At 38.5% G+C, this 13,593-nt stretch overlaps 1 protein-coding gene across 4 annotated transcripts; it reads left to right on the top strand.

The window, feature by feature from the left end:
* The first annotated feature begins 328 nt into the window (after positions 1-328).
* nxf1a (nuclear RNA export factor 1a) lies at positions 329-13,077 on the top strand. 4 transcript variants are annotated; one of them, XM_023959077.2, is made up of 23 exons: positions 329-616; positions 702-771; positions 2,287-2,367; positions 3,530-3,737; positions 4,644-4,800; positions 4,891-4,974; positions 5,132-5,236; positions 5,498-5,578; positions 5,661-5,730; positions 5,914-6,002; positions 6,157-6,264; positions 7,503-7,612; positions 9,944-9,980; positions 10,208-10,276; positions 10,440-10,495; positions 10,579-10,686; positions 10,831-10,889; positions 10,966-11,081; positions 11,160-11,202; positions 11,294-11,372; positions 12,352-12,534; positions 12,619-12,679; positions 12,764-13,077. In XM_023959077.2, the coding sequence occupies exons 2-23, from the start codon at positions 717-719 to the stop codon at positions 12,800-12,802; spliced, it is 1,998 nt and encodes a 665-aa protein (XP_023814845.1). In that variant the 5' UTR covers positions 329-616; positions 702-716; the 3' UTR covers positions 12,803-13,077. The 4 variants fall into 4 exon arrangements, with proteins under 4 accessions (XP_023814845.1, XP_078810202.1, XP_023814846.1 ...); XM_078954076.1 differs by having other exon boundaries at positions 351-616; positions 2,185-2,367; XM_023959078.2 differs by having other exon boundaries at positions 363-484.
* Positions 13,078-13,593: the final 516 nt, after the last annotated feature.

Below are 13,593 nucleotides of genomic sequence, written 5' to 3'. Positions count from 1 at the left end.
GCGACATTCACATGGGCGACAACTCGGGTGCAAATCAGTTCAGAGAGCAAAATCAAGCTTTCATTTTAATAGTCCACATCTCCTTACCAGCAAGTTCAGTTGCATATTAGATAAATATTTAGTTTGGACCTAAACGTTTAGCTCCAAACTAAATTTTTGATTTAAAAGCTAAATATCTAACTCTAGTTTAAAAATTCAACTTGGACTCCAATATTTAGCTTAAATTTATAGTTTGTAAAATAAATATTTAGGTCAGATCTAAGTGTTCAAAATGCTATTTTTTAATCATTTTTTATTATTATTTATTACCGTGTTGTTGTTTTAATTTCCATGAGGTGGCGGTGTCACATTCTTTGGGTCGGAGTTAAATGAGCGGGTGGGAACAAAATCTATGCTGATTTGGGAAACTCGAAATTGAAACAAGTGAATTAATAGTATTGATTTTACTACAGACAATAATCTTAAAGAAAAAAAAAACTACTGGGTAAATATATTGTTATAGTCATTTTTGGTGTAGCGCGTTGCCGCGCGCGACTTATCAATTGGCTAACTGAAGCTAACAAGACTGCTAAGCTACAGAAGCAGTCAGTAGCAATATCTCCACAACACTAAAACAGTGAGCTTCTCCTATTCAGTTTTGTCTGTTATCCGGTGGAAAAACTAATGTTTTTGTTACCTACGGGCTTCTTTTTTATTTCTAGAAAGGAGAGTTGGCTATGTTTCGTAAAAGATACTCCAACTTATCCGTCGTGACACGTGTCTTAAATGATGGTAAGTAATACCCTTCATGTGCTAGCTTCTATATTTACTCTGTCTACATTACCTTTTTTGATCATATTGATTTTGATCCCAATTTCTAGTATATATAGATATACTCATTTATTTATAAAGGTATTTATTAAATAATTTAAGTTAGTGTTATTACCACAGAAACAAACTGCACAGTTTTTGATTATTTAAATGAAAATAAAAACGTTAACTTACTGTCACCCGCTTATAATTTTTTTTAATTGTAGCTTGTTTGTTGTTGGTGTCACTCACATTTGACTGTAATAATTTATGCCTACCCAACCATTGAAAATGGATTCATAGAGAAGAGCGAATCTGCCGCAGCCGTAATGATTTTTAGGAGCACATTCTGCCGCATCTATTTTAAGAGTTGCAGCTGTTCGCGTTTAGTCATGCGTTAGATGCAAGAGATGAATTGGAAAGCAGTTTTTACTTTGCTGTCTTTCTGACTTAGTATTGTAAAAAAAAAAAATATGAATTATCATATTTACTGTTGTATATATGGGAGAACATTCAGGGAATCGCTTAATATGTTTTCTTCACCTTTTTTCTAGCCATAATAACATGTAATCTAAATTTTTAGAAAACCTTAAGGTTTACTTTAAAATATATTACAATGCTATTTCTGAATTAACCATTTACAAAGAATTTTATATATTATTGATATTAAAATAACGATTTACTTCTTATTTTGACTATTTTATTTAAACTTGCAAGTCGCATTAAAATCTATAGGTCTCGCTTTGATTTCACGTTTTTGTTCACGAATTTACGAATATATTTGCACAACTTTGTTTACAAGTAAATGTGTTAAATGATTCTGGAGGTTAAAATTGTTTATTCTGCAAATGCTGTTGTTTATTGTTGATGTTGTTGTTGTTTTAAATTAAACGTAATGACCAAAACCCAAAAGTTTTTTCGGCACGTTTCATTTTGTTGGTGGCACTTTTGGAACCTTAAATCGGCATTTAATAAGCTATAGCTAACAACTGCTGCTATTGCATTTAAGAATGAATGGATTGTTTTGCATACATATTCAAAGTTGTGTCTTACGATTATCTTGTCAACATAAGTCGTTTCTGAACAAATGCTTTAGCTAAGGGCTTTAGCCCATTTAGCCTTCCTAGCTGTTTCCTGTTGTCCCGGAAGTAGAACAAGGGTTTACCTCGTGTATTTCCGTCGTCGTCTTTTCAATTGTTAGCAGGAGCAGCTTGCTAAGCTACATTACATGCACTACAGCGATTTTCGCTTGCCTAGTTTTTTGCATTCAAACCAAACCTGGGTGAATGTTAGGGTCTGTATTATTGACCCGGTTTTGTGGTTTTAAATAAGAGTGAGACCCCCAGACTATTGTTATCCCTCGTTTTTGTCGAGGTTTTCTTTTCCATCCTCCAGTCCTACACACAGAAACATGGCGGACGGCGGGCATTACTACAACGGTAAGACACGCGTTCTCTAACCTTACCGCTCTCTGCTGCTTTCACCGTGTCTCTTCAGACCCTGAGGACTTTTTGGTGAGGAGAGAGGTCAAACGCACAGGTTTGATGGGACAAGGAGGTAACATGTCTCTGCTTCCCCGTGAGTCCGATCCCGCCCCCATGATGATACGACGTGTTTACTCACTTAGTAATTTAAGTTAAACTACCTACAGCGTACAAAGAATGGTTTGTATAGGTTTGAGGGAACGGCCAGTGAGCTCCATCACTGCTGTAATTTTTTAAATTCTTTATAGGTAAAGACTTGCATGCTTTGAATTGTGTAAAACTGATAGAGATGTGTAAAATAACCTGTTTTTGGTCTAAAATACTGATTTGTAGAACAGAATTTGTTAACATTATTCAAACACATGAAATAAAATGGAAAGTAAAATTTATTTATCAAGCTAGGTTGTTGGTGTGAGCCATAATTATTGTGCTTTTAGTTTCATTCAATTGGTTTGGGGGATGGGGGGGGGGGGGGGGATAAATACAAGTAGTGCATTTATGTTGTATTCTTTGTGCACCACATAAAGCCCTGCTGCATTTTATTGAAGCGAAACAATGCTTGCATTCTTAGTTTTTGCTGCTTGTCATATTTACCCATGATAACATCTTTAGCTCCCTTTGAGTTTTTAACTACTGGTAATTTAGCTACACTGTTACCATAATGTTGATGCAGTGACAGAAAAGACCTGTCAGTTTATCTTTGGGTTTATTCAGACTGGACACATTTGGTTAGCTTAAAGTGAACCAGAGTTCGTTTACACCAATAATCTGGAACAAATTTTCAGTCCAAATACACCCTAGGGGGACCCAGAGTTCCCTCTGAGATTACTCAGTCTGAATAAAATCAGTCCTCAGAGCAAAATAACTGAACCAAAACGGCCACCGTAGGAGATTGTCACGTGATCTGTTTTTGGTTGGAATCAGGAAAAGCCGCTTGACAGCAGTCTGAATACAGACCAAAGGCAAAAAGCTTGATCCGGACTAAATTAAGTGGATTGGGTCCAGAACAAACGGTTTTCCCAGTCTGATTACACTCTTATTTTAGATATTGTCTGATAAATAGCTGCTACATAATTAATTAATCATTTTAATGCTATGTTGTCTTTGGTCCTAATGACAGATAATGCAATTTAATACCAGAACCCTTATTTTAATTTTCTGGAAAAGTCGAATTTGTTGAGTTGGATGTCTGCTAGGTCATTACTCTCTGCAACATATTTTCAAGCTTCATAAACTTCTTTGTTGTTGTTTTGCAGAGCATGATGACAGAACCGCTCCGTTTCGCAACCGCAAAGGCAGAGGCGGCCACAAGGGTCGGCCGTTTGATAGGTCTCGCAGAGACCGTCAGCGGGGAAGCCATACAGGAGTGTTTGGGGGTCCTGGACCGAGATCTAGACTTGACGATCCAGATGGAGATGTTACCATGAATGATAGCTCTCAGGACAGCAGCTCTCAAAACAGATAGTAAGTGTTGTTCATTAAGTTTTGTCATATCGTTGTTAATGTACTTGGGTGTAAAGCAGAGGTTAATGGTGATGGAACTTCGTTATGCCTGATTCTATTAAGGACTATAAAATGGCCCACACGCATGTCATTAATGACTTGTTTTGATTTCACCCGATTACAAAAAGTTTTTTTGTTTGAAACGGGACCAAAGCCTTTTAACCTAATTCAGTTTTTGTTCGTATTTCCTCTTGTTAGAATTGACAATTATTGTTTATATATATTTCTTAATTGCTATGAGGATGGTGATTTCTTTACATTTGCCACATCTCTAACTTGCGCTTTTGGCCCAGGTAAGGTGTCTTTAAATTTTGGCCAAATCTTTCCTTTTGCATTTTGGCTCTTGGTTCAAAGACAGGCTGCAGTGATTCAACACAATTATGCTGCTGTAGCAAGAACTGTCTGGAGGTTTTCTGTCTGACATTGTAGGGGAGTTTTGCTATTATTCACACATAGATGCTTTTCTGTGCACCTTGTTTGGATGTAAAACTTAAAAAGAAAAACTTCTCTTTGCATTACTGGAGAAAAAAACTTTGATCTTGCGGCGTTTGTGTTTTTTCTTTCTTTCTTTTTCTTAGCTGAAAAAGCTCCTCCTTGCTTGCTGCTGTTTTCATATCAGCGCTTTGCGAAAGACCTGCAGACTTACTTTACTCCGAACAACAGAAAGAGCTGGGAAAATAAAACCTCGACCCCCACCCCCCCCCCCCCCCCCCCCACCCCCCCAGTATAAAACACAAAGTGTGAATTAATCGATTAATCGCCCAGCCTTATGTTGAATGTTATAAAGAGTGACAGAACTGACAGAGTTCTTTGAAAAGTACAGTTTGTCACATTTCCATTGTTTTTATTTATTTATTTATTTTTTAGCACACCGTATTCGAGAGACGGACGTAAAGGAGACGGACGGGTCGACAGAAGTAGACGTCAAGGCAGAGGTGCTGGAGGTGGACGAGGAGGAGGCTTCAGAGAAGGAGATCGAGGTGGATTAACTGTGAAAGCGCGATCGGGCTGGTACAAAGTTACAGTGCGTGTCTTTATATATATTTTTAAGGATATCCATTAATCTACATTTTTCCCTCATGGAGGAGATAATATTTGAACATTTATTTACTAGATACCACATGGGAAGAAGTATGACAAAAAGTGGTTGGTGCCAGCCCTCCAGAACATCTGCTCAGTTCCCTACACTCCTGTGCAGGTACATTTAAACTCTAACTTGTGAAAATACATTTTTGAATTGACATTTAAGAAATGACGAGTATTTATTGATATTAGTAGCACCTATCCAATTTCACATTTCTGATAAACATTTGTATTTTGAAAATATAGTATTATTTTTTCTTCCCTTTTTTTAGTTCCATGTTGATCATAACAGGGTTCATTTTTATGTGGATGATCACAATACTGCAAATGCTTTGCTGAAATGTTCTCACAAGATCACAGATCCCGAAGGCTACAAGGTATGTATGTTGATCCAGTATTAACTGATTTTTGAAACGTGGCTTTAAAATGACAATCTCGTATGTTAATGGAAGCAGCCTTTCTGCTACCTTCAGTTTTGAGGCAATTATTCAGCTCTGCTATTTATTTTCCTGCCGGTGTACATTTTATGCAGCCAATTTTAGCATGTTTATGTCCACAAAAATCTGTTATTTCGGAGTAATTAGAGATTTGAAAATTGAATCAGGAAATAACAATACATGTTTTCTTCTTGGCTTTAGGTGATAGTGCATGTCAACCCAAGCGCTCCTCCATCTTTTCTGCTGTCCGACCTAAAACCCGAACATCTGGAGTATTTAAAAGTGAGGCTTCTATAATCAAGTGTTGGAATTCCATGTTTTCTGTTCGACTGTGTTGATGTTGATTGATGTTTACTGTTGACAGCAATGCATGGCCAAACGGTTTGATGGTTCTCAACAAGCACTTGATCTCAACAACATACGAACAGACCCAGGTAATTATCTTCTTTTATTCTATTTCCTACCCTACATAAATACATTCAGTAGATTAATACATATGTACATACATACAGAACCAGCATATAGTAGATGGCATTAGGATCCTAAAGATTGTTGAATCTAAGCTTCCAAGTAAATGTATAATTTCCCCAAAAACATGTTTTTTCTATTTTTGACAGACTTGGTGTCCCAAAATATCGAAGTCATTTTGAACAGAAAGACAAGCATGGAGGCCGTCATCAAGATCATTGAAGAAAATATTCCTGAGGTACGATGCAATTTTGTTTACCCAAAAATTATTTTCCATTTGATCAAGGAATTCATTTGATGACACGCCAATTAGCAAAACATCTTCTAGATCAACTTTTTCAAATCCAGTTTGAAGAGAAAAACCTGTGATCAACTTTTTCTTTATTTCCCAGCTGACTTGCTTGAATCTGAGTAACAACCGCATTCACAAACTAGATGAGCTTGCTGAACTGGTTTCCAAGGTGCCTAATCTGAAGACCCTTAACCTTTCTCACAATGAGGTATGACGAAACTCTCAGTGAATGTTCTAGGAAGTAATGTTTACAGGAACTTTTTTTTTCCTTGCCTAGAAGGAGGGTCTAAGGGCAGAGATGCCCTGTTTGGTTTAGTTTAGCAATCAGCTATTGTATTTTATGGTTGATTTCATGTTCTTATACAATTGCTGGTATGAAGCCCGATGAGACATTTATGTTGTAATACTGAGCTATATAAATATAATTGAATTGAATTAATGCTGCATTTGCATCAAGGACGTCAAGTTTCAATGTTGAGTCGGTGTACATATTCGATCTGAGGTCGTGGCGTGATTTGGGCAGCAGACGCAGCGAGCTGCGTCAACCAATCAGGGACTCTGCTTTGGGCACGTGAACTTTTTTTTCAGTGACTTGATCAGCAGGTTGGGGAAAAAAATCCAATACGGCTGCTCAATGCACAGATTTTAGTCCTTAACTTCCATTCATTTTCTTAACCCACTGGGTTGCTGGAGAGTGTCCCTTATACTGCTGTGGGAAGGCGGGATACACCCTGGACAGGTCGCCAGCCTGTTACGGAGCCCATGGAGCTAGAGTGATCGAGCCCTATACACTAGCCAGTCACCCAGTGGACAGCGAAGCGAACGAGTGAGCACCGCCACCCAGGGTCTGGCAGAGAGCTCTGCAGCGACGCTCGCTATGCTGGCCAGCAGACGGAGAGCCGTCGAATCGGGTGCAACCGCTCAACCTCCATGGGCTTATGGGGCTTATGGTCTTATTTTAAGCAAGACCCACCCATAATAAGAAGATCCTCCAGTTGAAATTTAAATTTCCCCTCAAGTTAATTCTTAACAGAAATTATTCAAACTGGGCCACAGACAGACAGACGGAATTAACGTTTAAAACTGCCATCACATCCAGACGCAGCTCCTGCATTAAGTACTGTGAGCATCTCTGAAGGATTTGGTGAACCTAGACACAGGGACATGCTTGCCAGGGCCTCTATGGAGCTCTCCAAAACATATGAACCCAAGCTCAACATTATCCATGATGTGGCCATGAATGAAGGATGTTGGCGGTGGCTCCACGGCTGGGGGATCAAGGCGTCATAAGCAGGCGTCGAGCAGTAAATTTGACGCACATTAAAAGAAAGGCAGTGAATTTGAAGTGCGAATCGCATCTGGTGTGAATGCAGCATTAGAACAAATTTTTAGGTTATTGTTGTATGTACTTTACAACAACAAAACTTTTTTTCCCCCCTAATGCAGCTTAAAACAGACCGGGAGCTGGATAAATTGAAAGGCCTGAAGTTGGTAGAGCTGTGGCTGAACAGAAACCCCCTGTGTGCTCTCTTTAAGGACCAGGCTGCATACATAAGGTTAGTCACTCATTCTAGGAGAGAAGAAGTTGAATTCAGATAATTTTGATTCAAGGGATCTAGATGTTCACTCTAAAACAAAAGCATAACAGTGTTGCCAAAAACTAATGTATTCATACAGAAAATCGGCCTATTTCCAACGCAGCTGAGCCAAAATATTTTAACTAAACATACTTTAACAAAATCTGTCTGTACAATCTTTTTTTTTATTAAAATGTTTTCATCTTTAAGTTGGTCTTAATGCATGGTAAAAGTTGGATGCTTATCAGATTACTTTCTAGTAAACAAGTAGAAAGTAGACATTTTTTTGACAAACATCCCATGTGTACCAGAATGCCACATCCTTGCATGTCGGAGGAAAACGGTTGTTCATGTTGTTTAGTTTCCACCATTGAAGAGATTCTTGAAAGCGGGTAGTCTTATTTGTTGCTTTGCACCTAATGATCAACATTTCTTTTTTTTTTTCCCTCACCTTACGCACTACATTTCTCATTTCTAAAAGTCGCTAAGAGGACATCAACCTAATGTCACTGTTTTTCCTTTCAGTCAGTCCTCTTCCATGTGTCTGAGTCTGAACAGTTTCCTGCTCCCTCAGCGTTTCTGGGGGGTTCTCTTTGAGGCTTTGGTGTCATTTCAGTCGTTGGGCTTTCAGTGACGCTGTTCCCAGCAGTCCCCACAGGTTTTCTGAGAACTTATCTCATATGTTGTTCTAAAACCAATTAAATAAATATGATTGGAAGCAGGAAATGAAACTCTGCTAAATAACCTTCTGTTGAGTGCTTTCAAAAATAGGAAACTGAAATGCTCTTTTGAGCTGCAGTGTTAAAGGACACATGAGCCGGATTGCAAAGGCTTCTCCTCCGACACTACTGATGGATGTTTGGATGAAGAAAAGAAAATGCACAGCCACTGAATTCCCTCCCCTCATGGCATCCCTGCCCATTTGGCCCCCTGTGTTAGGCGAGTATGGAAGGCTGGATAGCCTATGACGGGTAAGATCCCACCTTGAAATCTCGGGACAACCTAAGGCAGGCACAGTCACGATTACTCGGCCTCTGTCCCCGTGAGCCCAGACTCACCAACATCACCACAAGAGGGAACTTGGAAGACGGGACTCCACAGGTTGAGTCGTTGGGCTGAGGTGGAGTGGAAAATGTCTTGAATGATCAGCGATGAGCCACTGTGAAAAGCTTATTCTCTCTTCCACCATGTCTGATGGTTTGCCTACAAAAGGCTTCAATGGAATGAAGAGTTCGGGGGGGAAAATGTTCAAACATCGGAGAGAAATGAGTTCTGAACTGAGAATTGAAGCTTCAGTTTTTGCTGAAGATGTTGAAAAGACAAAAACGTGAAATAAACATCCCTTTTCTATGGCTGTGCAATCTGCACCACAGAGTTATAGAGGGCAGAGTATACTAATGTTCAATCACCTGCTTGACCCTCTGTAACTAGAGGTCTGCCAAAATATTTAGTGTTGCATGAAGAGCTGTTTATCTCTTCAAACAAACTAGACTTTGCTTTAAAGCATTTGGGAAAACCGTGGAGGGACTACTGGGTCCAGCTGACACTAAGGCCTGATGTCCCTTTTTGATCATCTCTATTCTTAGGAGGCTTCTCTTTGCTGGTTTTTCTGGGTGCAGATCATGACTAAAATGCCTCGCTCAATGACGAGACTTTCATGTTGGGACCCGTGTGCCAGTGTTGGGAAATTCACTTGATATTGTTTTATCCAGACCTAGGTTTGTGTATTGGTGATGATAGACTCATCTGTTCTTCAAGATCTTGGCAGGAGAGTGGGGGGGGGGATAACTTGAGACTGGCGGTACCCCCCCCCCACCCCCCCCACCCCCTTCCAAGCATTACATAACCTTGTTATTTTGACTAATTCACCTTGGATTTGGATCCTGGCTTTCCGGTTCAGTCTGGTAGAAATGTGCATGTCTGTATGTGTGCTCTTTAGAGTATGCTGTTCTTGTGTTGCTCTTCCATGTCAGATCTGTGTATTTCACCATAGTGGGGGGAAGAGGGTGAGTATACCTGTGGGTAAGTACATTTTGGGATGGAAAATTTTGAAAGCACAGAATGAAACTGAAGGGGAAGAAATTATGATATCCCATTTTTACATAAACACTAAAGGGGGGGGGGGGGTCACCTGGCCCTTTTAAAACATGTTTCATTTCTGTGTCATCGCCCTCGCTGAAAAGTTTGAAAATCGAAGAACATTAGACCAAAGATGTGAAGACATTGGCGGTTATGTGAATTTCTTTGAGTTTGAGAAGGTTTGGAGTGAAACCTTTTTTGTTTGTTTTTTTTGCTTCTTCTTTGTGCCAGTGCTGTACGCCAGAGATTTCCCCGGCTCCTCAAACTGGTAGGTCAAATTGTTTTTTGTTTTTTTATGTCTACATAACAGTTGACCCTCTTTAAAACCATTTCTACCCTTTTGGTTAATTTAAAGCTAACCCATATTGAATTTAATAGGAAACCATCACAAAAGAGCTTGGATCAAAAACATCTCCTCGCTATTATAAAATGCAAATGCACAGTGTTTCCTGTTAATTAATTACTTTCTTTGTGACTTTTTATTTTTTATGCCAGGATGGTCAGGACCTCCCACCGCCCATTGGGTTTGATGTTGAAACACCCACTGCCATTCCACCCTGCAAGGTTAGTTCATTGACAGTGTGTAGTTCTATCAGATAGACGGTTGGTTGTTTTTCTTTGCTTGTAGATGATGTGAGAATAACAGTCAATTCAAAATTATGATTTATCAAACTTGAACTTTTTATCTCTCCAAGTACTATGTCTTTAATTTTTATTTGGTACTCAGGGTAGCTGCTTTGGCTCAGATGAAATAAAGGTGATCATCCTGCGATTCTTGCAGCAGTGAGTTTCTCAAACTGAACATCACCTCCATAGTCTTTCCATAGTTCTACTGGCCCGGGGTAACTGTAGAAACTTTGTTCCAGGTACTACAGTATATACGACTCGGGAAACAGACAACCTCTTCTGGATGCCTATCATGATGGTGCATCATTATCTATTACCACGCCTTACTCCACGCAGAACCCCTCCAGGTAAATGACGTGGCCAGTTCTTGAAGTTTATTAACCATTTAAAAATGTGGGCTGTGGTTACATTTATGTTTCAAATGCAGTGGTAGAAATAGATGATCTGTGTGTTTACTGCCAATACAGTGTTTGTCTTTATCCTCTATTTAGGAGCAGTCTGGGGGAGTATTACAAAGACAGTCGAAACCTTAAGAGAATCAAAGACACAAGTGAGTTTTCATCCAGACGTGTTCCCCGCCATAAGATGCTCTGTGATGCATATTGACGTTTACTTCTCTTCTCTAGCGATGCGCTTTCGACTGCTGAAGCACACACGGCTAAACGTGGTGGCGTTCCTTAACGAGCTTCCAAAGACGCAACACGATATTGCCTCCTTTGTTATTGATGTCAACACTTGCACAGTAAGTTCTTGTCAAATTAGGCCAACTAGTTGTGATGTCCTTGCTCTTGTTTAAAAATTGCACTTTTTTTTTTTACAGAACACACTACTGTCATTTACCATTGGTGGAGTCTTCAAAGAAGGTAGGATATATACTTGTGCAGGAATTTGGCAGCATTTCAACTGACACCAAAGTAGACTGTGGGGCTGATGTTTCATATTTTTTTTATTCAGTTGTTGTTGATGGAAAGTCCAGAGAATCCACAATGGCGTTCTCCAGGGTCTTCATCACAGTCCCTGCAGGAAATTCTGGGTAAGTTTCTTAACAGATGCCTGCCTAATTCTCCCTTTCTGTAGAAAAATTCATAAATGTCCTTTTTATCTGTTTACACAAATCAGAAATAACTGTATTTGACTAAATCTTCATTCTCTGTAAAATGTTTGCACCCACTCGTGTGAGTGGTACATGCTGTGTCATGTTACTGCTGGAGTGACAACACTGTTGGCATTTAAGTCACTAAAACATCGGCCAGAACACATAAGGACAGTAAAGTTGTCTGTGGTCACAGCTTGCAGAACCACTCCTATATCTATTGTGTCTAATGGCCTATTATTTCCACCTGTTGTCTATTCCACTTGCAGTAAAACATGTGAAATTGATTCTTAGTCAGTGTTGCTTCCTGATTGGGCAGTTTGATTACACAGACATGTGATTGACTTTGAGTTAAGTGTTCCCTTTCTTTTTTGAGCAGTGTGCTTCTTACATTTTCCTACAATCTGTAGAAGAAAAAAAATTTGTTAGTTTTGAGAAAATGTTAAACACCAGAAGAACTGATCAATTTATAATTACGGTACTTTATTATGGCCTAACTCGGGTGTAGATTCTGCTGATGTTGTTGGGCATAAACAATGTTCCAATCGGTCATTTTCATTTGAGGAGAAAGTTTCCCGGCTACAGTTGTGGAGGCGCGCCTACAAGCAGAAATGTATTTGGTCATTACATACTGAAATTCAGTCTTCTTGTGCTAAAGAGAAAAACTATTTTGTGATCTTGTTATAAAATGAAAGACCTTGTTTTCTTGTGATAATGAGATAGTAGATGTCATTATAGGAAAAAAGTTAAATTTGATAACAAATAAAATAACTATTACTAAAAAACAGGCCTAAAAAAGCATGCATGGCCATTCACAGATTGTGTTAAAAATGCAATTTTAAACAAAGGAAAATCAATTTTCAGTCGTCTTCCCTGGTATTAAAAAAAAATTTCTTGTCAAACGTGTCGTCTTTGACAGCTTGTGCATCGTCAATGACCAGCTTTTCATACGAATGGCAACAACAGAGGAGATCCGCAGAGCGTTTGTGGCCCCTGCCCCAACTCCATCATCCAGTCCCGTCCCAACCCTAACTGCACCACAGCAAGAAATGCTCACAGCCTTTTCACAGGAGTCTGGCATGAACCTGGAATGGTCACAAAAGTAGGATTCCTTCACTTTTTGGAATTGTTTCACTTGTACTGCTATTAGATTTGAACAGTGTAACATTAAACGCTTCTGTTGCAGATGCCTACAAGACAATGAATGGGATTTCAACAGAGCAGCACACATCTTCACTCAGTTAAAGGTAACAAATTGTCTTTCAAAATAAAAAAAAAATTATTTCTTATTTTTTGCAGTTTAAAAAAACGTTTTCTATTTCTCTCCACAGGCGGAAGGCAAGATCCCAGATGTTGCCTTCATAAAATAACTAAATATGTAAAATGAAACCTTCTGATTTTATTTTTTTATAATTATTTTGTGGCTTTTTGTTCCAATGAAAGAAAGGTAGATTGAACTTGTTACTCTTGTTTTACCAGCAACACATGTTAACAGTTTAGACAGGTTTTGCTGTTTGGATGTTGTATCCTGTCTTTATGGCCAATAAATATAGACACAAGTGTACATTTTTAAATAAAAATGAAGCCAATAATTGAACATTTTGCCTTTTTAAGAAATAAAATGGATCTTGACAAATGGCTTAAAGAGTTAACCTCAATCTGTTTTTTTTACATAATTTTTTCTTCAAAGTACCGTAGTTCTTACCCTTTAGTTGTGAGCAAACACTTGGAGAAAAAAACATCTTAAAGATGGCTAATACATTTTTTTACAAAAAATCATGTGAGCCACAACACAAGACAAAAAGAAGACACAAGTGCAGTTAATACAAAGCATTCTGTTTTACATCCTATTGGCAAAGGTAATGAATTTAAGAATATTGACAATTTTATTATATATAATTAAATTAAAAAAAAATGTAAACGAGAATTGTTAAAATCGTATCCAGTCTGACTAAATGGTTACGAATCAAACTGTTGGATTGATGTGATTGATGTTTGCACTGATAATTAAATTAATAAAATTACTCTCAGCCTGTTTTGGGCATTTGAGTGACAGCATTACTTATCATTTTTAACTGAGGATTGTTATTGAATTACTCAATTTAAGATGCATTTCATATCATGAAAAGAGGCTTATTGCCCCTACCATAAGTGGGTCCAC

The sequence above is a fragment of the Oryzias latipes genome, chromosome 10, assembly GCF_053564925.1.
Source record: "Oryzias latipes strain Hd-rR chromosome 10, Olatipes_Hd-rR_3.1".
NCBI classification, from domain to species: domain Eukaryota; kingdom Metazoa; phylum Chordata; class Actinopteri; order Beloniformes; family Adrianichthyidae; genus Oryzias; species Oryzias latipes.
Note: the sequence above shows the minus strand (reverse complement) of the source record. Positions and strands in the feature narration are given on the sequence as shown.

Excerpts from the sequence above, each read along its gene's own strand:
- nxf1a (XM_078954076.1), top strand. The coding sequence starts at position 717 with ATGTTTCGTAAAAGATACTCCAACTTATCCGTCGTGACACGTGTCTTA. Across the intron at positions 5,237-5,497 it reads CAGATCCCGAAGGCTACAAG|GTGATAGTGCATGTCAACCC; the intron begins GTATGTATGTTG and ends TCTTGGCTTTAG. Across the intron at positions 5,731-5,913 it reads CAACATACGAACAGACCCAG|ACTTGGTGTCCCAAAATATC; the intron begins GTAATTATCTTC and ends TATTTTTGACAG.